This window comes from Podarcis muralis, chromosome 2 (assembly GCF_964188315.1).
Source record: "Podarcis muralis chromosome 2, rPodMur119.hap1.1, whole genome shotgun sequence".
Classification (NCBI taxonomy): Eukaryota; Metazoa; Chordata; class Lepidosauria; order Squamata; family Lacertidae; genus Podarcis; species Podarcis muralis.
Genome location: NC_135656.1, coordinates 58,091,255 through 58,118,927, shown reverse-complemented (window position 1 = coordinate 58,118,927; position 27,673 = coordinate 58,091,255). Strand labels below are relative to the sequence as shown.

Below are 27,673 nucleotides of genomic sequence, written 5' to 3'. Positions count from 1 at the left end.
GTGAATATATCAACAGAATTACCGGTATTTACCTAGAAAGTTCCAGAAAAGATACATGTATGTTGAGGAAGTCACAGAAATGAAGCATCTCACCTTGAGGGCAATTCATGGCTCCAACTGTGTTGACATCATCATCTCCATTGTGGCACCATGAATCCAGAATGTAACCATTCACATCAGTGCCCAACCCATGTCAACTGGGCAAATAGTAAATCAAATGCGCACCAGCTTAAGTGAAGTTTCAAGAGACAACATGCATTCAGGAACCCAAATTCTACCATGCACTCCAATTGTTCATATGTGCCCTTTGAGTTGAGCAAGTCTTCCCCAACCTGGTGCCTTCCAGTTGTTTTGGGGTAGAAGTCCCACCATCCCTGACTGTGGCCCATGCTGACTGGAGCTGATGGGACTTGTAGTCCAAAACATCTGGAAGGCAGTAGATGTTGGAGAAGGCTGCTATAGGTGGTGGTCATGGCCCAGGCCCTTGTTTGAGCTCTGTGCTGTGAGAAACAAAATTGCACACAATCATGGGATCCTTCCCCTTCCCCTTCCCCACAGCAACCAAAAAACTCTCCTACACACACAGAATGACTCCATTAGTTTGCAACCCATCTGGGTTTACCAGTTAAAAGCTTCCACATGGCCTCAGGAAAAATCACACGATATGATCTAACAGTTTGACCTAAGCCTATAAAGATGGAAAGAGATACAGCCGCGAACACAAGGATGCATTAGCAAAGCAGCCAAATTACGTTTATATTTCCTAAGATGTGAATACAAACAAAGTAAAACTCTAGCTCTGCTGGAAGTTCATGGAAGTTCTTCCATTCATTTTGCCAATTGCTAAGGAACATGCACGAGATTTTTCAAATGAGAAAAAAAACACTTTTTCGTTAGGTAGCAGGAAACTCAGGTCTTCACCTACGAGTCTGCAGACTCTGCAAAGGCTTTTCGTCTGATTCTTGCAGCATATTAGTCAAAACAGCAACGATTTCATAATATAATTTTTGCAGCCTGGAATGAGAAAACAAGCAAAAGACATGCAATGATCATTTCATGATGCTACAACAGGTCTCGAGAACATAAGAACACCCTGCTGGGTCAGTGGACCCGTGGCCCACCTAGTCCAGCATTCTGTTCTCACAGTGGCCAACCAGGTGCCTGTGGTGAAACCCGCAAGCAGGACCCGAGCACAAGAGCCCTCTCTCCTCCCTTTGATTCCCAGCAACCACTTCAGAAGCACACTGCCTCGGACAACAGAGGTGGAGCATAGCCATCATGGCTAGTAGCTGTTGACAGTCTTGATGCCCCATGAATTTATCTAATCCTCTTCTAAGGCCATCCAAGTTAGTAGCTATGACTGCCTCCTGCAGGTGCAAGTTCCATAGTTTAACTGTGGGAAGAAGTGTTTTCGTTTATCTGTCATGAATCTTCCAGCATTCAGCCTCACTGGATGTCCAGGAGTTATCATGTTAGGAGAGAGGGAGAAAAAGTTCCTCTAGCCATTTTTAATAAACTTTTATCAGGTCACCCTTCACTCTCCTTTTCTCTAAGTCCAAAAGACCCAAATGCAGTAACCTTTCCTCATAGGGAAGTTTCTCCATTCCCTCAATCATTTGGGTTGTCCTTTTCTGGACTTCCATCTCCACGGTATTTTTATTTTTTAGGTGAGGCAACCAGAAGGGAGCACAATATTCCAAGTGCTGTTGTGCATTAGATTTGTATAACAGAATTACGATCATAGAAGTTTTCTTTTCAATCCCTTAAACGATCCCTAACACGGAATTTGCTTTTTTCACTGCTGCCGCCATACACTTGGTCAACATCTTCATTGAGCTACAACCCCAAGCCTTGTTCCTAGTCAGTCACCATCAGTTCAGACCTCATTGGGATTCCTCCTCCCCAACATGCTTCAATTTACACTTGCTTACATTGAACTGCCTTTCCCTTTTTATTGTCCATTTACAGTGGTACCTCGGGTTAAGTACTTAATTCATTCCGGAGGTCCATTCTTAACCTGAAACTGTTCTTAACCTGAAGCACCACTTTAGCTAATGGGGCCTCCCGCTGCCGCCGTGCCGCCAGAGCATGATTTCTGTTCTCATCCTGAAGCAAAGTTCTTAACCCGAGGTAGTATTTCTGGGTTAGCGGAGTCTGCAACCTGAAGCATATGTAACCTGAAGCATATGTAACCCAAGGTACCACTGTACTCAATTTGGAGAGGGCATTTGGGACCTCTTCACATTGGTCCATGTTTTTTGGTATTGTCTACATTGACTGGCAACGGCTTTTCGGGGTTTCAGACAGGAATGTTTCCCGGTCCTACCTAGAGATGCCAGGGATGGAACCTTAGACCTTCTGCATACAAAGCAGATGTATTGTATGGACGGTGTGAGTTTATATATTGATCCCCTCAGTCTAAAATTTTATTTATTGCTCCTTTCTGCTGCTTTGAGTTATAGTATTGTTGTTTTTAGCAAGTCAGTTGATGCATTTTCTTAAATATAAAAGCAGCTTAGAATTATTTTAAAATAAAGAACAATATAACATTCATCACACACAGATTTACACGATCACAGATTTTTGGATCCTGGAAGCAATGTTTCCAAGGTGCAAGAAACAGCCCCAGTGGCTTCTTACATTCAGCCTCTTAAGTCTCCTCCAAAGGCCTGCCACATTTTCATCAGTAGAAACAAATTATCACAAGATCCATATGCATCAGTTGGCAAAACAGAGTTCAAAATGTGACTAAATATTCAAGTGTAATCTTTAATCATTTCCAAAGCTTCATTCTTCTAATTCTAAATGGCTAGCATTAAGGTATTTGTAGGGCTTATTCAGAAAGCTGTGCCTTCTATATTGTTCATGCACTTGCTAGGAACAAGAGTCTACAATGCACTTTTTCATTCATTCCTTGTTTTGAACAGAAATACCCTGACTGGGAAGCTTCTGTTCTTGCAATTTTTACATGTTTGAAATAATCAGAAAGCTGTTAAACATGATTCAAACACACAAAAAACCATGTTTTACACCTCTCCTATGGCAAGACCATTTCAAACACTAGACTGCCTTCCATTTCAAAAATTCCTTGCATTTGGAAATATTGGGAAGATTATCCCAGAACCCATCTTCTTGAAGTTCTAGCTTTCTACATGCAAGGAATGCATTTGCCCCCTTGGAAGCATTCAGTCATACCATTTCCCACCAACATTTAGAATTCATTAACTTCACAGTATTTAGAAACAATGCCACACACTTTAAAAGACCCTTTCTGTTAGATCTCAGTACAAACATTACAGGAGTTAAGGAGTGTTACGGATTTAAAATAATTAGCATTGGCTGCAGTGAAATAACTATTAATATGAACGTGATCAAACTCTTATAATGGTTGACTTAGGAAGTGTTGCATACTTATAAATTGTGGCGTCCTGACGATCCAAAGATGACAAATATAGATCGATGAACGGCAGGCTGCAACAAAAATCTTCTAAGATCATGGGATCTGTGTGAAACAGGGTTTTCTTGAAGCTTTCCACCATTTCATCAAAGGTTCGATATTCTGTTGATTTCTGGTGTGAAAAGACAGGCAACCGGTTTAATGCCAGCGCAACCGGTTTAATGCCAGTGGCTTCACAGAGCTGGTTATACTCCCAACAACTTCCACAATAGTCAAAAAAGCAACATTGGAAAGGGGGTTAGTTTTTTGATGTTTTAAAGCAGGTAGAGGTGTAGGGGTGGGACATTTTTCAGCCCAGGGGACAACCTTCTGGTACCCATGTGGCAGTGATGGCCAGGACAGAGGGGAAAGGAGGCAGAGCAGCAAATGTGAATGCTTACCTTTGAATGGGAAGCGAGTTTCTACACACACAAACATATCCCCTATATGTCCTCCATAGAGACAAGCACGAGGCATTATCAAGTTCAAGAGCACATTCTAGTCAGGCACAAGCATTCAGGGTACAAAAGGTGGCCTGGGAGGAGTGTGGCCTGGAGAATGTTCTGCGGGCCAGACAGTGATAACTTGAGGGCTGTATGTGGCCCTCAGGCTTGAGGTGCCCCACCTATGTTGTTGTTTTTTAAAGTAATTTTTTATTGTTTTCCTTACATAATCTTTTCCAACAAACCATAATAATACCATACATTCCCTTTGACTCTGCCGAGTCGCGACTTCACTCCCTCCCAACAATTGGTATATTTGACCCCTTTCTATCGCACACATCATTCTCACAATAATACTATAGTACATTGGAGGTATTATGTCAATCCTGCTAGTGTCTTAACCTCTTTGCAATTCTTTAAGTATTCAATAAATTTACTCCTATTATTTTGGTATCTTTGATCTTCCTGGTCCCGGATCCCCCCTGACAATTTGGCAAGTTCTGCATATTCTGTCAACTTCACCTGCCACTCCTGGATGGTTGGTATGTCTTGTGTTTTCCATCTTTGGGCCAGGAGGGTTCTTGCAGCAGCCGTAGCATACATAAATAGATTTTGGCCTCGCATTTTAATTTCTGCTCCTATTAAACCTAATAGACACTCTTCCGGTCTTTTGGGGAAGGTATACCTAAATATTTTTTTGAGTTCATTATAGATTGATTCCCAATTTTGTTTAACCTTATCACAGGTCCCCCACATATGGAAATAATCCCCATCTATGAGGTGCCCCACCTATGTTTTAAAGTAACAGAAGTCACATCCAGATCAGGACTGGTCCATCTTACCCTTGAATTTCTGGGAGAAGTTTTGTGGGATTTAAAAAGGGCACCATATGGGTAGCCCTTTAGAAACTTTACAAAGTTTGTCCATATTCCATTACTGAGACTGTTTGGGTTTTGTCAGGGAGGAGTCATAGACATCTAGGAAGTTGCTGAGCACCATGTTTCCCAATGAGCTCCTCGCATCCCTGCATGGCCCCCTTTCTGCATGCCTTCCAAAATCTGTAGGATCTGTGCTTTTTTTCTAGAAAAAGAGGTGCCTGGATCTCACCATGCATGCCTCCGTTGTTCTCTTATTAACAGCATTGGTGCCCACCTGAGCGGTGCCAGAACTGAGTTCCGGTTGGGGAAAAAAGCCCTGTGTAGGATCCTTCAGATTTCAAAAAGGGTCAACGGAACTCCGTTGCATATGAAGATATGAGTGAATGTGTGAGTAAGGGATGTGTATGTATAAATTATAAGAAAGCTTAAGAAATACACTTCCCAGTTAATGGAACTTGATTCCAAGTGAGGCAAGTTCTATCCATGGGCATCTGCAGGAATGTTTCATGTGCGGGGCAGGGGATAAATAAACATACATAATTAGCATGAGATAACAGGTCTACCATTTCTGGTAGTTCTGGAGACTTAATGGTGGTAGCTAGCCTTCTCTTTGTCTAATTGTCTAGATCTGGTTTCTTAAATGTCAGTCACTGCTATGACTTCATTCATTGGCCAAAAACCCCTAGAGGTGGGAGCAGGTTAGTTTCTCACAAAACAAAGGAAAACACATGTTGCATCACATCTCGGGTTTTACAGATGCCTGAAACAAGAAAAAATAAAAATAAAAGCTGGGAATTGGAACAGTTCATCCAGCGGCAGAGGGGACTTGCCTTCCTTGCTCTCTGCCACAGATGCCCAAGGCTCCATCCCTCATTAATTTTAAACAGGCCTTAATAACCATTTTTCAATCTAGGATAATGAATGCTGTTCTTCAGAGTTAGGTAAGCCACTTCTTTTCTGGTATGCAAACTAGTATATTTTGGGAATAGAACTGGATATCTGCATTGTTTTAAATAGTTTTGTTCTTGGGTTTTATGGATATGTAGTTGTATATCTGCTTTGGGATGAAATATTGCCTTAAAAGCAGTCAAAAAGCCTATTAACTAAAATTAATAAGCCACAGCTAGTTCATTCAGGAGATGTAACAATCCCAGCCCTAACCAGCTACAAGACTAACACTTGAATATGCTCGGACAATTTCAATAGTCTATTTAGATTTTATAGCTTGAAAGGTAGGTATAATGTTCTCTCTGGACCCAATATTCTGTACAGCGTTGGGCTCTGTGGCCCACAGAGTGGAGCACAGCTGTGGCTTTCCCACTTTATAAGCTAAATGAACAACTTCAGTCTGAGCATTAAATGACATGAAAATCTACAACTTGGTTTACTTTTAAAATTCTCCACAGGTGGGTTATTTTCTTGGTCGGTTATTCATTCTTTGTGAATTAATGGAGACTAACTGAATGGTGCTGTGGGTTAAACCACTGAGCCTCTTGGGCTTGCCAATCAGAAGGTTGGCGGTTCAAATCCCCACAATGGGGTGAGCTCCCGTTGCTCGGTCCTTGCTCCTGCCAACCTAGCAGTTCGAAAGTACGTCAAAGTGCAAGTAGATAAATAGGTACCGCTCCAGCGGGAAGGTAAACGGCATTTCCGTGCACTGCTCTGGTTCGCCAGAAGCAGCTTAGTCATGCTGGCCACATGACCTGGAAACTGTACGCCGTCTCCCTCGGCCAGTAAAGCGAGATGAGCGCCGCAACCCCAGAGTCGGCCACGACTGGACCTAATGGTCAGGGGTCCCTTTACCTTTACCTAACTGAATGGGAATCATCTACTAAAAAGTATGCCCTTAATGCAACGTAACATTATTATGTGCTAACCTGCTGATTCAGTAATGCCTTTATTTCATCCTGTTGTCTTTTCAGAATGGACTGCTTTTTTGCCATCAGAGCAGCATGCCTTTCTGCTTTAAGCTTTTGCTCATATTCATCAGTTGTCCCCTGGTTGTATCGAAACAAAGGGTGATAGAATATCTTGAGACAAAGCTCCTGTTCATTTACTACATCATCAGGAAATTTTATTTTCTCAACCAGTAAAATAATAAGATATGTGTAATCCCTCTCCTTACACCCTTCCCTGCCTCCTTAAGTACAGAGCCAAGGTGATCCTCTGCCTTGGATATCCCATTAATCAGCATTTATTACTGGTAGACAAACTGTTCTAGATACTTTGTATAGTAGAGCAGCCCAGTTCATAACCATATCCCTTGTACTTCATGCCAAAGTAGTGATATATCATTCTGCAGAAGTAACAGCATCAATATATTTGAAGTAATTGTTTATACAGTCGTACCTTGGATCCCGAATGCCTTTGTACTCAGACGTTTTGGCTCCCGAACGCTGGAAACCTGGAAGTGAGTGTTCTGGTTTGCAAACGTTCTCTGGAAGCCGAACATCCAGCGGGGCTTCTGTGGCTTCCAATTGGCTACAGGAGCTTCCTGCAGCCAATCAAAAGCCATGCTTTGGTTTCTGAATGTTTTGGAAATCGAACAGACTTCCAGAATGTATTCCATTCAACTTCCAAGGTGTGACTGTATACACTTTGGGTGTTAATGTTCGTCCCACAAGAATTTTCAGCTTGCAGTAGGACTATGACAGATCTAAATCACGTGTGTCACTATACCCATTTTGCAGTATATAGATAAAAGATATGCCTAAATTGGATGAAAATTAGACATAGGATTTAGACTAAAATTCACTAATCAGAGCAGACTTTCAGTCACAAATAGTTCACATGTACAGCAGTTTTGTGGGAACTCTGTAAGTGCTGGTTATCAAACAAATGAATTTATACAGAGATAAAATTGATATCTCTGCCACACAAAGGCAAGTTACCTGAATATCCATGATAACAACTGCAATAAACATATTGAAAAACACAAAAAATCCCAGGAGAATGAACACTATTGTGAATGTCCGGCTTGAAACAAATTTTTTGGCATCCAGTTCATCCTGCAAGTCTGTCCAGCCATCAACCTGAAAGGTCATCAGATCAGTGATTAAACTCTAAAGAAGAATCAACCAAGTTTCATATAAATCATAGTGATTTAATTTGGGGTTGTAAGACTCCGATTGTAAAGCAGTTGCTTAGCTAAGTTGGAGGCTTTTTCTGGACAAGAGGGGTAAAAGTTCTGAAGAACGTTAAATGTACGCGGGGAAGCTCTGTACAGAGGAACCTGGCAATTATGGGAGATAGAAACTTAACCAGGAATCTTCTCTCCTTCCAATTGGCTAAAAGATTGGGAAGAGGAGTGAAAATATTGTGCATAAGTTGAGTTGGAAAATAGCGTAGTTAACTGAAGAGATGGAAAGATGAGAAGAGATGGAGATTTGAGCAGTTGAAAAGCTGCAAGAGAGCAAAACGGTTGAAACACTAACAGTGCTGGAACACTAGAAAATGTTTGGCAGCTCAAAGGGGCACTACAACAAAATGAGTCAGCATATGGGCACAGAGGAACCTATATAAGCAGGGGGTTACAGATTCATAAGCATTGGCTTGGAAACAGTCTAGAACAGGTACATTTATCTCAGATGCATTTATCTCTCTCTATATATATATTTTAAAAATCTAAAATTATTTCCTCACAAGCTGTTTAATGTTGCTTTACTAAAACCTTAATTAAAGGTTGGGGGGGGTTTTTTGGGGGGGGGGCTCCGTGAGCTTGTTATTCACCCCAGGCTAAGTGCCAAGCCACTCTATGGTAAGGGGAAAGCTTAGAAGGCTGTTTAGTGCAGGCGGCTGAGGGCCCGTGGTGGTAGTAAGATATTGACCTGGTGGCAGCAATGAAATTAACAAGACTGAAGGCTTGGTTTGGTTGGTTTTTTTGCCTTTCTGCCTTCCTCAATGCGATACATTCTTTCCAACACACACACACACACACACACACACACACACACACAGACCCATGCCTATACTTTCAGATTTAAATCAACTGCTCTTACTAATTAATAGTAATTTGATAGAATCAGAAGATCCTTTGGCGGTAATCAGCCCAACCCAATGCTTCATGCAGGAATTGTTTGAGGCAATCATTATTGTCTCTGAGATCTTGATCATGCTGTTGTCCTTGTCCCATTTCACATTATTACCCCTCTTTGTTCTGGGGCCCATCTTGGTGTGTTTGCACTATATGTGCACAAAGATAAACATTGGGGGGGGGGAGACAACTGATTATGGGGGGAGGGAAGCCACAAAACTGTTCTCAATGTTTGTCCAGATATTGTGGGGAACATTGAAGGAAAATTAGGTTCATTGGCAAAATACTTATCAGGGATAACGATGGGGATGAGATGCAAACTGCACCCACTCTACAGTCTTCTGAAAAATAGCTGGATTGAAGACACACTCAAGTGTTCAATAGCACAGTGTGATACCAGCATGTTTTGCTTTATGGGACAAACAGCATCTCTAGGGAGGATTTTTGAATGAGTGAAACAATGGCAAGGGGAAACTTAAACAACCATCCCCAGAACCATGTTCCTCATCTTAAGTAGACCACTCCCAGAAACTACCTTTGTCCTTAAAATAAGAAAAAACCTTGAAACATAACAGATCTAGACCTAGTTACAGCCTGAAATAGTATCTATTCAAATTGATTTTGCCATTATATAAAAGCAATGTGGGACAGAGCTGAGAATGGATAATTACCGTCACTAAACTGAAAAGAGTGAAAAAGGCAGCTGCTAGGGTGCCCCAGTTGCGTGTGTCTCCGTGGTCGGGGTCTCCATACAAGCCTTGACCCAGAATTGCAAAGATAAACATGAGCAGGAACAACAGCACGAGAACGTAGATCACATTTTTGGCAGTTTCGACCAGGGCTGCCACCAGGACCTGGGGAGAGTGGGAAGAGAGAGAAAAGAAAAGCAAGTGAATCCAAATTTACATTATGTGAAGAAAAAAGTTTATTAAAAAAAAATCAGGTAGGAAGTAGGGTTGGGGATCTTCCTTTCCATTTCAATCAGAGCTTCTGTTTCATGGAGTGAAGTCATCAGTGGCAGGGCATGGGTGGATACACTCAAAAAGAACCAGCAGTCCTAAAATTTATTACAGGCCTTTCGTCCCCTTTTGCATTTGATAACTGATTCCAGAGGAACAAAATAGCAGCACACATAGCATCATTTGTGAATGACTTCCACTCATCTAATGGGGTAGCTTTCACTTGACCCATTTCCAGATATTGATCATGACTTGGATCCTAACTAGGCTTCTGCAACAGAAGAGCTCCTTTCAACGGAAGAGCTCATGGATGGGACCAAGATCCAGCAAAGGATCTCACCAATGGGAAGATCCAAAGTCTCACCAGCATTGCCCTTCCCCTGCAACCCTCTGTGCTGTTTCTCCTGCTGCTCTGGAGGTGTCTCCCAGTCCCCCTGAACAGAGCTTTGGGGCCACAAGGGCTGCAGGGGAACGAGAGAAGAGCCCAGCCTTTCTTTATGTGCTAAGCAAAAGTGACAAAATGCATCCATGGGGATCATTCATAAATGACGCCATGTACCTGCGTTTTGTACTGAAGAATGGGTTCCCAGGTACAGCGTTCTGAGTCTGAGACATGGCTGCATCTGGAGTTACTGACACCAGTTACAAGTCCTTCTACTAGGCATGGGAACTGCCGAACTGACTATAGCCTTGATCTAACGGCACAAAGCAAATTCCTTTGCCACGCAGGGGAGGCAGATGAGCATCTTATCCTGGCTTTGCACAAACCCGCTAACCAGGAACTGACACCTGAACAGAATGGATTTGGGATCTGAAGTATGAGACAGTGTTGGCAGTCACAGATGTTTGTCTTAAAAGGACCAGCAGATTATATAAGAACCCCTTTGGCATTTGTATTTGGCATCGGTATGCTTTCTGTAGTGAAAGGAAGGCAGCCAGCCCATTCTTTAGTCAGTCTCTGGAGTAATATAATACTCAAGCAGTGCGGAGTCTTCTGTAGTTTTGAGTTAATAGAAATGTTTGTGATCTTGGCCAAGATCCATGACCAACAGTCTGACTCAAGCGGTATTCCCAAGTCAGTATTCCCATCCGTTCCTCAGAGAGTCTAGTGTACATTCTGATGTAATTTGTAGCACTTTATATGAGTTCATTCTGTTTAGAGTTCTTACCCAGTGACCCTGTGCTTTTTGCTGCTTCCTCTAGGGGCATATTAAACAGGAGTTCTCGTAGTGCAAAAGACCAACAAGACCCACATCTGCTTCATAATAAACATTACTGATGCATGCAGTCAACAGTACTGTAGTGGCTTTGTTATGGAAGGAAGGTTCCTTGAGAAGTAACTACTTCCCTTTTGATTGTGACAACTCTATGTGGGATTGAGAAGTTATTACTTCCCTTCTTACTGTGACAAGTCTACACGGGGTTAGTAATTCAGGTTAGGGAAGCATCAGTTACTCCAGCTATACTGCTGGTGCTAAGCATTACATCTTTCTTTCAGAGAACCGCAAGCAGATTTCTGCTTGCATAATGGGCCTTTCCTTTCACACCTCCATTGTGTTGATTGTGCTGAAATCTACTTTTGAGGGTTAGGTGACTTTCAGGAACAGTTCATGAAGTGGTGTAGTGAGGGGGGGGGGCTATCAGAAATTGCACAAACAGAAGTGTCTTCCACTCATGCCAGTGTGTCTTTTAAAATATTGGCTACCTCCACACAATGGATTATTTCGACTCTATTCACACTCCTGGTAACTGATGGCAAAGGTGAAGGGAGCTAATGTCTCCCACTTTCAAGCTGTTGTTGGTCTAGCCATTTATTACTCTAGATCAGTGTTTCCCAAACTTGGGTGGCCAGCTGTTGTTGTTTTTTTGGACTACAACTCCCATCATCCCTAGCTAGCAAGACCAGTGGTCAGGGGTGATGAGAACTGTAGTCCAAAAGAATCCATAATGCTGGACTGGTGTAGTGACCAAGGGTAGGGGCGCAGGAGAAAGGTCTCCCTGCCTGGACACAGGATCAACGCAGGGAAGGATGATGCCTTTAAAAGTGATATGCAAATAAATAAATGCCCCCACAAAAAGAAGGGGGCGCTTAGCACCTTGCACGATCGGGCTCTTAATCATGGCAATAGAACTGGCCCTCAAAATGAGAAGGAACAAACCCATTTACACTCCACAGCATGGGGCGTTTTTATAAAGCGATGTAATGGTGCTCCAGTCAATCAGGGATTTGGATACAATCTTTAAAAAGTCAGCCTCCCTTAAGGAGAGCTGTAAAATGCCGGTGGTAGCAACAGGCCAGCAAGCACCCCTTGAATACCGGCATCCAATAACTTTGCTACCCTCACATCCATCTTTACATTCCTCATCTACGCCTTCAAAAATTCACAGCGGTTCCTGTCGTTAAGAAGAGGCTTTGTGCCTCTCCATCTTGTAAACTGCATGGAGATTAATCCTCAGTACATCGTCCTAAAAGGTCGTTTTCAGAACTGGGCATTCTAAACGTTTAATTTCAAACCAAAAGGCAGATAAACGGAGCATGCATCCTCATCAGGATTGTTTCTTAACATAACTTCTCTGTGTGGAATACCAATGAGGAAATTATATCCTCAAGGTGGAAATTTATTGCACCAAGGTGGGAGGCAGAAAATTGTAATGAGTTTGGTGGTTGTTGTTTTTTTAATTAATAAAAGGGAACCATACTAAGAAGGTGTTGCGTGCTTTTCATGCCTTAAATTCCATTTCTTTGCTCAGAAGTAATTTAGTAAAGGTAAAGGTACCCCTGCCCGTACGGGCCAGTCTTGCCAGACTCTAGGTTTGTGCGCCCATCTCACTCTATAGGCCGGGAGCCAGCGCTGTCTGCAGACACTTCCGGGTCACGTGGCCAGCGTGACAAGCTGCATCTGGCGAGCCAGCGCAGCACACGGAACGCCGTTTACCTTCCCGCTGGTAAGCGGTCCCTATTTATCTACTTGCACCCGGGGGTGCTTTCAAACTGCTAGGTTGGCAGGCGCTGGGACCGAACGACGGGAGCGCACCCCGCCGCGGGGATTCGAACCGCCAACCATGCAATCAGCAAGTCCTAGGCGCTGAGGTTTTACCCACAGCGCCACCCGCGTCCCCGTTAAGAAGTAATTTACGCAGCAGTTAATAAACTATAATGCAACCTCCTACATCTTTCGGGGCAGGGACAGTTATCAGTAAAACACAAATATATTGGGGGGGGTGACTGCTTTCCTTAGCAACACAGGGAATTGTCACACTACTTTGGGCCAAAATCCCAAGTCTAATATTTTACCTGTGTTGTGGTTAAAGGAAAAGGATGCAGAGAACCTTACAAAGAACCTCAAACAATTCCTCAAAAGAGAAATCTTTAAGCACCTGGGGGGTTGCCTGGGCCTAAGGTATGAGTGGTCTGCTGTTGCATTTATAGAGTCACAGGTTACATGTCTACTCAGAGAAGTAAATCCTATTGACTTCAATGGGGCTTACATCAAGGTAAGTGTACACAGAATTGTAGCCTTAAATGTGTCTGTTCCCCCCAAATACTAACTTGACTTCAAGGTTATACACTTCTGTGTGCTCAGATATGCATCAATGAAGTGGCTATTTACTTCTTTATAAAAGTATTTATATTGTGCCACCTCATGTTAAATATTGAGTTGGTATACAATATATACAAATGTACAGTGTCAATTCAACATTGAAAAAAGAGGCTTCCACCAGTTAATTATACACTGCATTAAATCAGTTTTCTCTCTTCCCAATTTTATATGGGGTATCCCTTTCTTCTAGTATTATTAGCAAAGATAAATGGAAATGCCTGATTTACCTTCTATAAATTGCTGGTAGTTTTATATACCCCCATCCCAACCTTGTCCCCCAGAAACACTGGATAATTAGCATATAAAAACCTGGTGATAACTGAAGTCCAAGATCAAAAGTAGCGGGATAAAGGCTCAAAAGTGATCATTATAAGAGCTTTGTGCCTATAAATGTCCCACTTCTGGTGAACTTCCCCAGCCAATTAATGGCAAGCAGAAACTGGCGGCTGAGCAGCCACTACACACATTAGCTCCCCACTGAAAACTAAACCTCCAAGGTTGCCAGAGAAAATCACGAGTCAACAGTATTTAGGCACACAGTGTGTTAGAATTTATGTGCCTATATATGTGCACTCCTGCATACATTTATAATGGCTAAATCTTGCAGATTTATAAGTAAACAAATTTATGGATTATTTATTTATATCAATACACAAAAAGGGACAGGCAAATTTGATTCGGTTTTTTATTCTGACCTAATTTGCTCCCCCCAAAACTATACGCAAACCAAAATCCTTCAGTTCACCACTTCTCTGAATTTTGTGATCCAGTTATCTAACCAAAAAATGGGCACATAAATGCATATATTGGGGGGAAATAAACATGCAAATATTTCAGTGAAAATAACTTACAATAATTGCTTGGGGAAATGTGTACCTTAGGCTAAATTGCATAAAAATGTATGTATTAGGAAAATGCACACTAAAACTCCCAACAAATTTTCATGATGCAGAAACGTGGTGAGCCAAACCTAATGTTGGAAAAGACGAAACAAGAAGAGAAACCAAATTTGGGGCAATCTTCACTACACATTTTTAAAAGTACAGTGGTACCTCAGGTTAAGAACTTAATTCGTTCTGGAGGTCCATTCTTAACCTGAAACTGTTCTTAACCTGAAGCACCACTTTAGCTAATGGGGCCTCCCGCTGCCACCGCACCGCTGGAGCACAATTTCTGTTCTCATCCTGAAGCAAAGTTCTTAACCCGAGGTAATATTTCTGGGTTAGCGGAGTCTGTAACCAGAAGTGTCTGTAACCTGAAGCGTATGTAACCTGAGGTACCACTGTATCATACTTCTTTAAACCGTCATTGCTTCCCCAAAATAATCCTGGGAGCTGTAATTTGTTAAGGGTAATGAGAATTGTTAGAATACCCCTCTTCCCTCATAGAGCTCAGAATTCCCTGGGAAGGGGAGCTGATTGTTAAACCATTCTGGAAGTTTTCTGTATCTGAAGAAGTGTGCATGCACACGAAAGCTCATACCAAGAACTAACTTAGTTGGTCTTTAAGGTGCTACTGGAAGGAATTTTTTTTGTTTTCATTCTGGAAGTGTAGCTCTGTGAAGAACATAGAGGCCTCCTAACAACTCTCAACACCATTAACAAACTAGATTTGCTGATTCTTTGGTGTAAACCATGACTGATTAAAGTGGTGTGATATCACTTTAAATATATAGTGCAGATCATGGGACCTTCGTAGATTCATACAACCCTAGTTGTAACTGATTAACAGATCATTTATCAATTAATTCAGTTGGCTATTCAACTAAACTCAGATGGTTCCCAGTTTTTTTAAAAATCAAGTATCTCCCTAAATTGGTAGCTATTGTGAACACCCAACTTTTCTAGAGAGCCCCTCCCCAAATGTCTGCTAATTACTGTATTTACACGAATCTAATGGTCACCTTTTTTGGCCAAATTACGTTGCAAAAATTAAAGTGCACATTAGATTCGATAGCACATTTACATTCGCCAACAAATACTTTTTTTGGTTTCAAGGTTCTGAAAAATGAGGTGCACATTAGATTCAACAGCACATTAGACTCGAGTAAATACGGTAGTTGTGTAGAAAACTGCATGATCAGAGGGTTTAAATCCACAGGCGCAACAGTGCGGCAGAAAAAATAGGGCTCACAAAAGACGTATGACTCACTTAGCTTGTAAACATAAAAGGAGAAGTTTTGAAATCTGACTTTAAAACCCCAGACCTCATTTATTAAAAGAAACTATGCACACACACAGAATTGCAGGTCTTGGGAAGTTAAAGCCTATTTCACATTTTTAAGACCTTGGAGGTAAGTGACCTCATAAGACCTCAGCGTGTTAATCAGAAGAAATCAACAAACAGAAGGAAGTTGCCCCTAGTTGCAAACTCTAATTGAAAATTTATCTGCCAAGCTTAATCTGAGTCCTGACTGCCTTTCACTAGCTTTGCTTCCCGTCCTTCTGTACAATGTTGATTGATCCGTGTCAAGAGAGGGTGAGTTGCTGTCATCCTTTCTCTCTTCCCTGACAGCATGAGAACCCACTGGTGATGAAAAGCCATCAAGGTTGTTCAGGAGGGTAGGAGGCAAGGCTTGTGAACAATGCTGATTGATCTGCATCCCCAGAGGTTCTCATGCTGTCAGGAACGAATGAATGAATCTTTATTTGCATCAGCCATAGCAATAAAACAACAATACGATATACAAAGAAAAGAAATAAAAAGTCAATTATATAAAATACATTTTAGGGTTTTGAATCAGTAGTCAAATACAGTGGTACGTCTGGATGTGAACGGGATCTGTTCCGGAGCCCCGTTCGCATCCTGAAGCGAACGCAACCCATGTCTGCGAGTCGCAATTCGCCGCTTCTGCGCATGCGCGTGACGTCATTTTGAGTGTCTGCGCATGCACAAGCGGCAAAACCCAGAAGTAACACATTCTGTTACTTCTGGGTCGCCCCAGAGCGCAACCCGAAAACGCTCAACCTGAAGCAACTTCAACCCGAGGTATGGCTGTAGTGGATCTTATTCTGATTGCCCCAGCTAAAAACCTTGCAACCTTTGCTGTCACCTGCTCATCTTGATCAGCCAAGAGAAAGGGCACTGTGGCAGTGGTTGGGCAACCCAGAATGGACAATAAAAGAGGGTGATAATCTCATTCCTCAAGTCTTTATAAAGAGGGCAAGCCAGAAGGCGATGCGCCACCAATTCGGTACTGCCATCTCCACAGGGGCATAAGCGTTTTTCGTGTGGAAACTGTTGGAATCGCCCCTCAAGTACAGCCAAGGGCAGTACATTCAATCTTGCAAGAGTAAAAGTTCTCATGCTGTCGGGATAGAAAGGATGGCAACAAGCCACCCCCTGGTGACATGGACCAATCAACGTTGTACATAAGGGCAAGAGGACATGCTTGCGAAGAGCCAATCAGAGCTCAGGCTGAGGTTGACAGGTCTGCTTTCACTTAAGTGTTTGCAACCTCAAGGCATTTCATTTTGTTCAAGAGCTAATCAAGGGCGGGTTCTGCCAAGTAACATCTCAGTAGCATTTTAAATGCTAAAAACACAAGGCCAGACAAGCAGAATCCACAAAACAGGCTCCCTCTACATGGCAAACACAATTCAGGCAGGAGAAGGGAACACACAGTTCATACCATCTCCTAGAATCCTTCGCCAATGGATTTTAACATCTTTTGTAAAATGAAAGCTGGTCATGTGCTATTAATAACAGCCATTACAGGTTCTGTGTCTTGACATCATTAAACTACAGATAAATGTTATGCTATTATTGAAAATTTGCATTACCTTTGCGAAAATAATGAAACCAAAAGAATGCAACACTTCATGATTTAATTCCTTTTCCAAATCTTCTTTGCATATTTTTAGAGTTTCAGCTGTAAAAAGGGCATTGAATTTACGTGCATAGCTTAACCATGTTAATAGCTAGGAATATTGCCTGATCCTGACAACAGATGTCAGCAGTGAGTACAGCACACAGTCCAGAACAATTTGAGCTCCATGGGGCTTACTTCTAAGTAGAGATGTATAGGACTGTGCTGTTACTCTGAAACAGAGACTATTTGTTTCCTTCCCTGCTGATGAAACTTGGGGCCAGTTTAAATGTATGGGAATTAACATAAGCTTCCCCACATTTAAAATAAGTGAATAAATCCCTGCAATGGAAAACTGGCATTTAATAGGGCAAATAAAATAAAATTCATGGTAATATTCTCTGTGTGTGGGGAGGTGTTCAAAAGCAAAAACACTGGACAGCATTCAAAAATGCAGCCTGAGATGGTCCAATTCAGGAAGAACTCCTTCCTGTGTGCTTTTCACACATCTGAATCACCCTCTGAGCAAAAGAGAATGGAATTAATCCTCAGCAGGGGGAAGGAGATGGCAGTTTGGAAGAGGAAAAGTCTAGCTGTATTTACAGCTGACATCTTTTTCACCGCTCATGAAACCACATCCATTTACCATCATCCCTGGGCTGTAGAAGAGGAGTTTGAGAACCCGGAGTGACTGGAATCCTTTGAGCATCATTGCAGTATGGTGCATTTGCGGGTTGCTTCTATTAATGGTGTATGGGAGGTAAGCAATGAAAAGGACAGTCGCATCAAATCGCTTATAACCATCCTTCCAGTAATTAATGGGATCCAGGTAAAGGTTCATCAGAAACTCTGCTGTATACATGGCCACAATAATCAGATCTGCTACCTGAAAAGGGAACAAAGGTGCATTGTTAGGAGGAGTTATGTTGGTGATTGAACCACAAGGGAAGTTACTGCTGAAATGGCTTTTGCTAGGTAGACCACAGACTCATTCTCAGAAATAAAGAACTTCAGATACATGGCCAACATCAGGCTTAATCTTATGTAGGGCTATGCTGAATATTTCCCAACAAGCATTTTCAGTATGAAATATTATTTTGAGGGGAAATGAATTGCTGCCTCTCCCCCAAAGGCACAGTACAGAGGCCTAGGATGTCAGAAAGATAAGGGACGGGGAAATCCCGTGGGGTGTGGTCTATTTCCTGCATGGGAAAAGTACATGTTTGAAATTTATTTTGGGATGATGCATAAGTAGTAATAATAATAATAGTAATAACAGTAATAATAATTTATTTATACTCCACCCATCTAGCTGGGTTTCCCCAGCCAACAGGCAAAAGGATCAGCCGAAAGAGGGAACATAATAGCAAAGACACATTAACATTGGTTTTAAGGCTGCTGTTTCATATATGGCGTAAACAATGTCTTTCTTTTGGGAATGTAGCACAAGTAGGATAATTAAAGTGCAAAATGCATGCCCATCTCCCACAATGCCCAAGGTGCAGGTAGGGCATGCAAACTTGTTGACTTCCATTCTCAAAACCTTGACATTAGAAGGGGAAAAAATGTTTTCAAGTGCTGAATGGACTTCTTGACAGTAGCCAGACTTCTCTTTCTGCTACCACGTCACAGGGATATATAATTAAAGAGTTTGTGTACAGTAGCTGACTTGACTTCATGTAAGTTAAGACATCCAAGGTGTGTGAAAGATAAGTGTTTCTAAAGAGGACATCTAAATCATGAGAGAGCAATTATTAACCGTGCACTCACTTCAAGATCAAAATGTTATTCAGGCTCCATTGTAAAAGAAGGGTCCTACAAATGCAATCAAAACATCAGCAGGTGGGCAGATCACTAACAATACTAAATACCAGTGTGGGCAAAAATAGCTGTCAGATAAAAGGTGTTTCCATCATACTAAACGTGCAGTATATTCTACCAGCAGGTTTAGGGCTATTTGAGATTTGTGATATCAATGAAGAGGAAAGAGAGTATGACAGAGAGCCATGCAGCACATGGTTAAGTTATGGAATTTTCCACCAGAATATATAGTGATAACTACCAACATGGACAGCTTTAAAGGGGATTAGAGAGATTAATGGAGGATAAGGCTATCAATGGTACTAGTCATGGTGTGTGTGGGTGTGTGGGTGTGTGGGTGTGGGTGTGTGTGGGTGTGGGTGTAGCTTCCAGTGTTAGCTAGATGCAGTATGGCTCTGATTACCAGTTGGTGGGATCATGAGTGTTAGTGTGGTTATGTCCTGTTTGTGGGTTTCCCATAGTCACCTGGTTGGCCACTGTGAGAACAGAATGGTGGACTAGATAGGTCTTTGTTTTGATCCAGATGTTCTTATGACACAATGAACATGTCAGGATTGGATAGTATCAGGTGACTTGGCAAGACAGTAGCATTGGCAAGAACCCAGCTATTCCAATTGTACACCCAGTCCTGTCGTTGAACTATGATGCCCTTTGATGGTCTATCTAGAAATCCCAGGTCTTGCAAAGGTAAACATACTGCATGTGCATGGTTGATTTATAGCTACTCGTAGATTTCCTCTGTCAGTGCTGATAGTAAATTCAAATATTTGGTAAAGACAATAAGTTACACATAAATTTGGCAATCAGATGCATTTCATAAGATCATATAAACCTTCTGACAAATGTCCCTAGCTATTTTACAGACAGGAGATAGCTTGAACCACATGTGCAAAATGTTTAAACTTTCAATGTAATAGAATGGGTGCAGGATAGTTTTATCAATATTTATAGTATAGGCTCAGACTTGCTCCATTACATCACCATTAATTTTGAAACCATGTTGATAGGGCATTTGTAACTATTCTAAGCCAGATTCTTCTCCCAACGTAAACAAGATTTTTCAGTAATGTAAAATATTGGAATTCACAAACAAGGACATTAATAATAATAATAATAATAATAATAATAATAATAATAATAATAATTTATTATTTCTACCCCACCTATCTGGCTGGGTTGCCCCAGCCACTCTGGGTGGCTTTCAACAGAACATTAAAAACAGAATAAAACTTCAAACATTACAAACTTCCCTAAACAGGGCTGCCTTCAGACATCTTCTAAAGGTTGGATAGATGTTTATTTCCTTGACATCTGATGGGAGGGTGTTCCACAGGTCGGGTGCCACTACCAAGAAGGCCCTCTGCAGGGTGAAAGGCCAGACTGGAAATATTATGGTGTAATAAGCTCATTGTTATTTTTTAATATTTTCGACTCTTGCACTCTTTTGCTAATCATTTGTTATTCCTTACTCTCTGTTTTGTCCTCTCCCTTCAACCTCTTCTCGACTTACCAGTAAGCTCTCTGAGCAGTGAATGTGTCACTTCTGTGTTCAATACTAGGGTCAAATAGTTGCAGCAGCGGTGGTGGTAATGAGAGTAAAAAAGCTGACATAATGTAGTGGTTAAGTGCATGAATGGAAAATCTATGGCTCAGATCGATCTGAGAAGCATTAGAGAAACTATTATCTGACAACCATCAGAAGCAGTGTTTAGGGATAATAATATTGGCCTACCATATAGGGTATTGTAAATATTGTTGAGATTACATATGTGAAATGATTTGAGTACTGAGACCCTGATTCAGCTAGTCATGACTAACAGTGAAATTCTGTAGGGTTCAGTGGGACATACTCATAGGTATAGAGTTGTTTCAACATTTGAAACTGTTAGTCACAGTTCACGTGAGGCTTTCATTTGAACTCTAACACAACAAACACAAGCTAAATTTTGGCCTTAGCATTTATACTATTTATTTACACTACACTTTCTCCAATTCATACTTTGGAGCAATATTAATAGTCGACCTATTCCTAAATTCAAGCTGGTGTCAGGTATAGTGAATAAGGTATTCCATCCATTTAATGCTTTTGCTTGACAAGAGTATAATATAAGGCATTACTCATATCTTGACTAGAAGTCAAGAAGAAAAGGAGAAAGGAATGAAAGAGCCAGGTAAACTCTGTACTTGACTCTCCCCCTGCCCCCGCCCCAGTTTATTCCCTTCTGCTTCTGGAAGAGAGAAAGTGGCTTTAGAACAATAGAGAAAAATGAAAAGTTCAGGCAATCAAGAGTCTTGTTACCTCCAGGAAAAAATGTGACTCATAGCGAACTTTGTAATCTGTTTCTATGGCCAAAAATATTGCATTGATTGTGATGGTGCTGATCATAACTGATTTGAACAGAGGATGGTAGAATAATGTTTCAACGAACTCGTATAGCTCAGTGTCTTTTCTCCTGGAAAGAGAAAGAGAATGACAAATTTGTAAAACAGAACATTCTCAGTTATCCAAACTTAAGACGAGCCTGCTGGATCAGGCCAGTGGCCCATCTACTCCAGCATCATGTTCTCACAATGGTCCCCCAGACGCTTCTGATAAAATCTCAAGCAGGACCCAAATACAAGAGCACTCTCCCCTCCTGCGGTTTTCCAGCAATTGGTATTCAGAAGCATTACTGGCTGTCACAGCATAGCAACCATAGCTAGTAGCCACTGACAGCTTTATCCTCCATAACTTTTTCTATTTGTCTTTCAAAGCCATCCATGTTGATGGCCATCCTTGCCTCCTGAGAGGAGTCCCTTAGTTTAACTAGGCACTAAATGAATAAATACTTTCATCTGTCCTGAATCTTCCTACATTCAGCTTCATTAGATACCTACAAGTTCTGGTGTTATGAGGGAGAAAAACTTTTCTCGATCTGCTTTCTCCATGCCATGCATAATTTTATAAGCTTTTATCATGTCGCCTCTTATTCACTTTTTCTTTAAACTGAAAAGTCCCAAACGCTACGCTACTCTAGCCCCATGATCATTTTGGTTGTCCTTTTCCAATCCTTTCCCAACTCTTCAATATCCTTTTTGAGGGGAGGTGACCAGAACTGCACACAGTATCCCAAATGCAGTTGCACCATTGATTAGCGTAACAGCATTATGACATCAAGAGTTTTGATTTTCTATTCATTCCCAAATAGCATGGAATTTGCCTTTTCTTTTTACAGCTGCACACTAGGTTGACATCTTCATCGAGCCATCTGCTATGACCCCAAGGTGTGAGCAGTCCAAGAGATGTCAAAAGCACTTGCTCATTTCAACAAGCAATATCTTTTTAAAAAAAATGATATTTATTAAAAGTTTAGAGATTACAGGAAAAAAAGAAAAAAGAAGAAAACAGCAAGAAAATTTAACAAAACATACATTACAATACATAAAAGAAGGGGGGAAAGTACATAAAAACCAATACAACAATACAGCAAAAAAAAAAGAAAGAAAAAAAACACACATCCAATATTCCATATCTTTATCTTTCATTTGCTTGTTTCATCGACCTCCTCCCTTTTTGTGTTCTAGTTTAATTAATTGTTTCAGCAAATTCTTTCCATCTATCTCAATTTTTGTTGGGTAATTTATCTTAACAATCTAACCTATTAATTAACTCAGCAAGTCCTTTCTATCTTTCACTATATTCTGTCATTCAATTTGCCTTGATTTATTTTAACCTTACCTTACCATAAAATACCTTAAAGCTTAAAACTTAATACTTATTTATACATAACTCCTTATATCATTTCTACTAAAGCCAAATAGTTTCATTCCAACATTTCCCCTAATATTTGTTAATTTTGCACTAATTCCCAAAATAATTTTTTTTAAAAAACTTTCTTCCAATTTTCATCCAACGTCTCTTTTTCCTGGTCTCGGGTTGTGTCAGTCCTTAGTGTCCATTCCATCTTGTCCATTAACCTGGTAGTCTTATGTCCGAGGCTCTTAAGTCTTTTCCATGTCCCTTCTGCAGATCTTCTTCTTGTTTATACCTGCACTTTTCCTTGTCTTTTGTTGATCTCTTTCTTAATTTCTTTCCTTTCTCATTGAGGAGTAGGCCTTGGGGAGACTCCAGCCCAAAATTATCTCCCTCTCCCCTCAGCAGATCAGCCCATTCCCCACAGTCCCACTCCCCACAGTCAGCAGTGCAGTCCAAAAAATATTTAAAAGCATATTTCAAAGTCCCTCCGAAATTGAGAGCCCCCACAACTCCAGACCCCCCCTGGCTCACTCCAAATTCACTCTTCAAGAACAGCGGCTTATGCTCCTGCAGAGCCTCGGGTCTCTCAATTTGTGTTACTTGAGGTTCAACAGCAACCTCCTCCATTATCTTTTGCACTTGCACTTGCCCTGTCAAAACAGGTTCCTGAGTTGGTTCCTGAATGGTTTCTATATGGGTATTCACCGCTTGTCCAAAGTTTTTAACTGCAACAGTCATCAAATCCATCTTCTCATGCATCTGCTCCAACAAAGCGCTTGTCTTGCAAAGAGCAAGCACCAAAACTTCTTCTAGACACATTTTTTTACTCAAGGACAGAGTCTGGTCCCACGATCCTAATCTCCCAGCTGTGAAATCCCCAGATCGACTCCAGTAACAATTTAACAAGCTCCCTCTAGAGGAGACAATTTCTATTTGTATCCATCTTTTAAGAGCAGGTCCAACAAAAGAAATTTACTTTCATTTTTCAAATATTTTGTTTCTTTTGAATGCAAAAGGCAACTTTAGAATCAATTTGTTTCTCTTTTTTAGCTATCTGTCAAAGACGTTCCATTCACAGTCAATGAACTTCCCCGAAAATTCCTGTCTCTGGCACCCCATTCCCAGGTTTGAGACGGTGGAAATTTATCTTTCTTTACTCTCTCTCCTGCAGGCTTGAACAGTCAAAGTTCCCCCCCCCCTTTTCTCCTGCTTCCAAGGGGGGTTTTGGTAGTTATAAATGAAGGAAATTTAGACCTTTATATACGACTTTCCAGACTTTAGCTTGCAAGGTTTTTGCTTCAGTCATCATCATCATCAACCTTTTATTCGACCGTCAGTCAGAAAAAAGTACATTTGTCAATACACAGTTAAAACATCCAGGAAGATTTTAGAACTTAGCCAACACTAAAATGGGCTAAACAAATAGCCCCATATCAATACAGTCAATTTTAGTCTTGTGACGCTTAAAAGCTAAAAAAAGAAATTTGGCCACCAAGGAAGGTATAGCTCTAGTGACATTATTCAGCAAGTGTAAAACCTGGTTTTCTCCGGGTAGGAAGCTAAATTGACATAGGAGTGGGTCTATAAAATTTTGTCTAAGCTCTGCATAAGAAGGGCAAGTCAAGAGAATGTGTTTGGTGGACTCAACCACACCCATGGCACAATGACAGGTTCTCTGGGCGTATGGTACTCCCCTGTACCTTCCCCACAATATCGCAGAGTCAAGGACATTTAATCTAGCCGCTGTAAGAAGTCTGCGGTATTCCACATAGTGGATTTCTGCAAGGTAGGGGGCTGGTATGGTCCGATAAATCTGGTCCCCTAGGAACATCCCTGGTTTTACCTGGGCTATGTCCTCTTTATGTCAGTCTATTTACAAAAGTGGAAGGCGGACTTCCTGTTTTGAGCCTTCCCGCTTCGGTGCCAAATTAAAATGTTTCTTTAATCCAATTTTCCGTTTCTACCCACAGGTACTTGTTTTAGAGTCCAATTGTCCACAGGAAAAAGTCAGCGCTCTCCGGCAACGGCTGTGCGGCTTCACTCCGTAAAAGTAGCGGTCGATTCAAAACACCACGCTGCTCACCCCACGTCGCTTCGGATCCCCGAGAAAGGGTTTCCCTGCGAGTAGGGGAGGCGCTCCTGGTGTCAGCCGAATCCCACGTTCCCAGGCTTCCTCCGCCTGGGATTTTTAAAGGGTCTCCGCCTTCGCCGTGGCGACAAGACCCGATTTTCACGGAGCGGGTTCCTCCCGGTCAGAGGAACTCCGCCATTGCCGATGGCGCTAACCCGGAAGACTAGGTTGACATCTTCATCGAGCCATCTGCTATGACTCCAAGGTGTGAGCAGTCCAAGAGATGTCAAAACTACTTGCTCATTTCAACAAGCAATATCTAAACCAGTTGTTCATACCATGCCCCAGTAGTACCTATGAGAAATCCGTTGGATTTAGACAGGATTTCTGGAACCATTAAACAGGGGTTTGGTCATTGGATAGGGAGAGATATCAAAGGAAAGCTATGCCCTGAGCAGGGCAAGATTTGTTGGATTGTTGTTTCATTGGGTTGACCCAACAAGTTTGGAAATAGTATTTCATGTTTGCATTGCTCAGATGAGCATCTGTAACAATAGTTTTATAAATCATCTCTGTCCCTTCTTTCCAAAGTAAAGCCACTTCCGGAGAGAACTCAGAAGTGGCAAAGGTGATTTGAATCCCATGTAACATAGAAGGGGTGTTAAGCACCCCCCATACACTTCTCCACCCTTTTTTCTCTCTAAAAAGGGGGGTGATCGCTGCATACATTTAACAAGTAATTTCACCTTTAAGAGCTCATGCAGATAAAATGCATGTTTCCTCGCAGCAGCCCCACCCACACTTGGCAACAGACCCCCACCCCCCATCACTGGCCTTAACCTCTCAACACAGCTTACACCTCCAGTGTTCATCCATTAACACTGGCCTGGCTGACAGCGGCTGGTGGGAACTGTATTCCACCACAGGTTTCTTCACCCTTGAATTAAAGCCTCCTGCGAGCCCAAAGTACCCCCACACAGAAGAGGCTGCCTTTTGTGCCCCAGTATGATTTACTGTTCTGGCCTTGTCTCCTTTCAGTAAGTCTTCTTCAAGGCATGTGATTCAATGTCTCTTTCTACTGGGTGCGCTTGGGTCATTCAATGTTCCCAATTGCAAGTACAACAGAACAACCTGGCCCCAGAAGAGCTGTCCTGCTGTGCTTGGGGGAGAAGCCACGCAGCTCAGTGGTTGAGAACATGCCTCCAAGTTCAATCCCTGCCATCTCCACTTCAAAGGATCCCGTAAGTAAGAGATGGTGCCCAAGACTCTGGAAAGCCACTGCCAGCCAGAGGAGGCAGTATTTGGCCAGATTACATGCTTCAACATTTGTGGAACCGCTTCTGAAGAAAAAGCGCATGTGAACCTTGGGTTACTGACGCTTCAGGTTACCGAGAAATAGTACCTCGGGTTAAGAACTTTGCTTCAGGATGAGAACAGAAATAGTGCAGCAGCGGTGCAGCAGCAGCAGGAGGCCCCATTAGCTAAAGTGGTGCTTTGGGTTAAGAACAGTTTCATGTTAAGAACGGACCTCCGGAACGAATTAAGTACTTAACCCGAGGTACCACTGTACAGCTAAAAGGAACCAACTGAAATCTTACCTGAATCCCCACACATAGTGTTTCACATCAACATCAGATTTGGACTTAAAATACTCGTAAGATAGCTGGTCAATAAGCTGATGTTCTTCAGGCAACTCTACAGCAATCTTTTCAGCCATCTTTGTAGGTGCTGTTAATCCCCCTGCCCCTTAAGGAGCACTGGAGATTTGAACAAGAAAGTCTAGTGGAAAAAGAATGAAATGTTCTATGTGGACTCACTCCCTTTATGAGATCACATACAGTATACAGTTCTAGAATGGCATGTGCAAGATCTGGAATATGCGGTCCCATTTGAAACAGACGTAGGGAACAAATTTATGAACTAGGAGAAAACTACCACTTGAAAGAGGTGAGGAACAATAAGATGAATCAAAACATTTTGGATCCAAACAATTCAGAAATCCTAAGCACTGTTACCTACAAGTCCCAGCTTGCTCAGAGTCAGGGCAAATACTTCCCCGCATTCAGGGAATGATTGGAGGAAATTTAGCTCAAATGTACTAGAACTGTTTCCTACTGAGAGCCTGGCTCTATTCTGCTAGAGAACAGGATGTTGTCCACCTAGCTGAACTGCACCAGAAATTGGCATATTTACTGAAATACATAGGAGCATAGTGTCACATTAGATCATTTAAGGTAGTGGAGTGCCCTAATAATGTACTCAGGGGGCAACAGAGACTGGCAAGAGGGTTGCCCTGCTCACCAGGTGTACCCTCTTGAAAGTTTGACTCCCTGCCAGGGGAGAGGTAGGCAGTGACAATTCACACAGGACCCCCTTCCTCCCTACAGAGAAGGAACTTATCGTGAAAAAGGGCCAACATTTGCTTTTCTTCCCAATCTCTCACCTTCTACTGAACACCAGTGTGGTTTGTAATTGGTTCTAAACTGATTTTAATATTGTATTTTATTGTGAAGGGGCAGGTAAACATCTGAAATGTTGATGATGATGATGATACCCACTGAGCACAACTGGGCTTCCACAGTGACTTAATCGTTTTGAAGATCAGAGACAAAGCCTTAATTCAGAAGCATTAGGTGTTTGCATACTTTCATCTCCTATTAGTTTTCATAGTAAGTAAATGGCTTATTTTATCATGGGAGGCAATAACATCTCAGTTATGTATTCTTTCTGGACAATCTAGTTTGTCTTCCTATATCTTCAAAAACTAAGGAGTGGCAATCCTGAATGTGCATATTCACTTTGTACTCCCCAAATATCCGTCTATTATATATTAAGCCATATTATCTATGTAGTTATTGCTGCTTATTTCTCACTGGATGAAACATA

General features: G+C 41.8%; 1 protein-coding gene across 1 annotated transcript; it reads right to left on the bottom strand.

The window, feature by feature from the left end:
* Positions 1-784: 784 nt before the first annotated feature.
* Positions 785-27,665, bottom strand: CATSPER3 (cation channel sperm associated 3). The gene is made up of 8 exons (XM_028718082.2): positions 26,386-27,665; positions 21,280-21,433; positions 17,806-18,045; positions 9,462-9,644; positions 7,649-7,789; positions 6,635-6,754; positions 3,412-3,569; positions 785-1,014 (listed from the first exon to the last, which is right to left on the bottom strand). The coding sequence occupies exons 1-8, from the start codon at positions 26,502-26,504 to the stop codon at positions 918-920; spliced, it is 1,212 nt and encodes a 403-aa protein (XP_028573915.1). The 5' UTR covers positions 26,505-27,665; the 3' UTR covers positions 785-917.
* Positions 27,666-27,673: the final 8 nt, after the last annotated feature.

Coding starts and splice junctions, on each gene's coding strand:
- CATSPER3 (XM_028718082.2), bottom strand. CDS start 26,504: ATGGCTGAAAAGATTGCTGTAGAGTTGCCTGAAGAACATCAGCTTATT. Junction 18,046..21,279: donor AGTCACATTTTTTCCTGGAG/GTAACAAGACTC, acceptor TTCCCTTTTCAG/GTAGCAGATCTGATTATTGT. Junction 7,790..9,461: donor CTCTTTTCAGTTTAGTGACG/GTAATTATCCAT, acceptor ATGACCTTTCAG/GTTGATGGCTGGACAGACTT.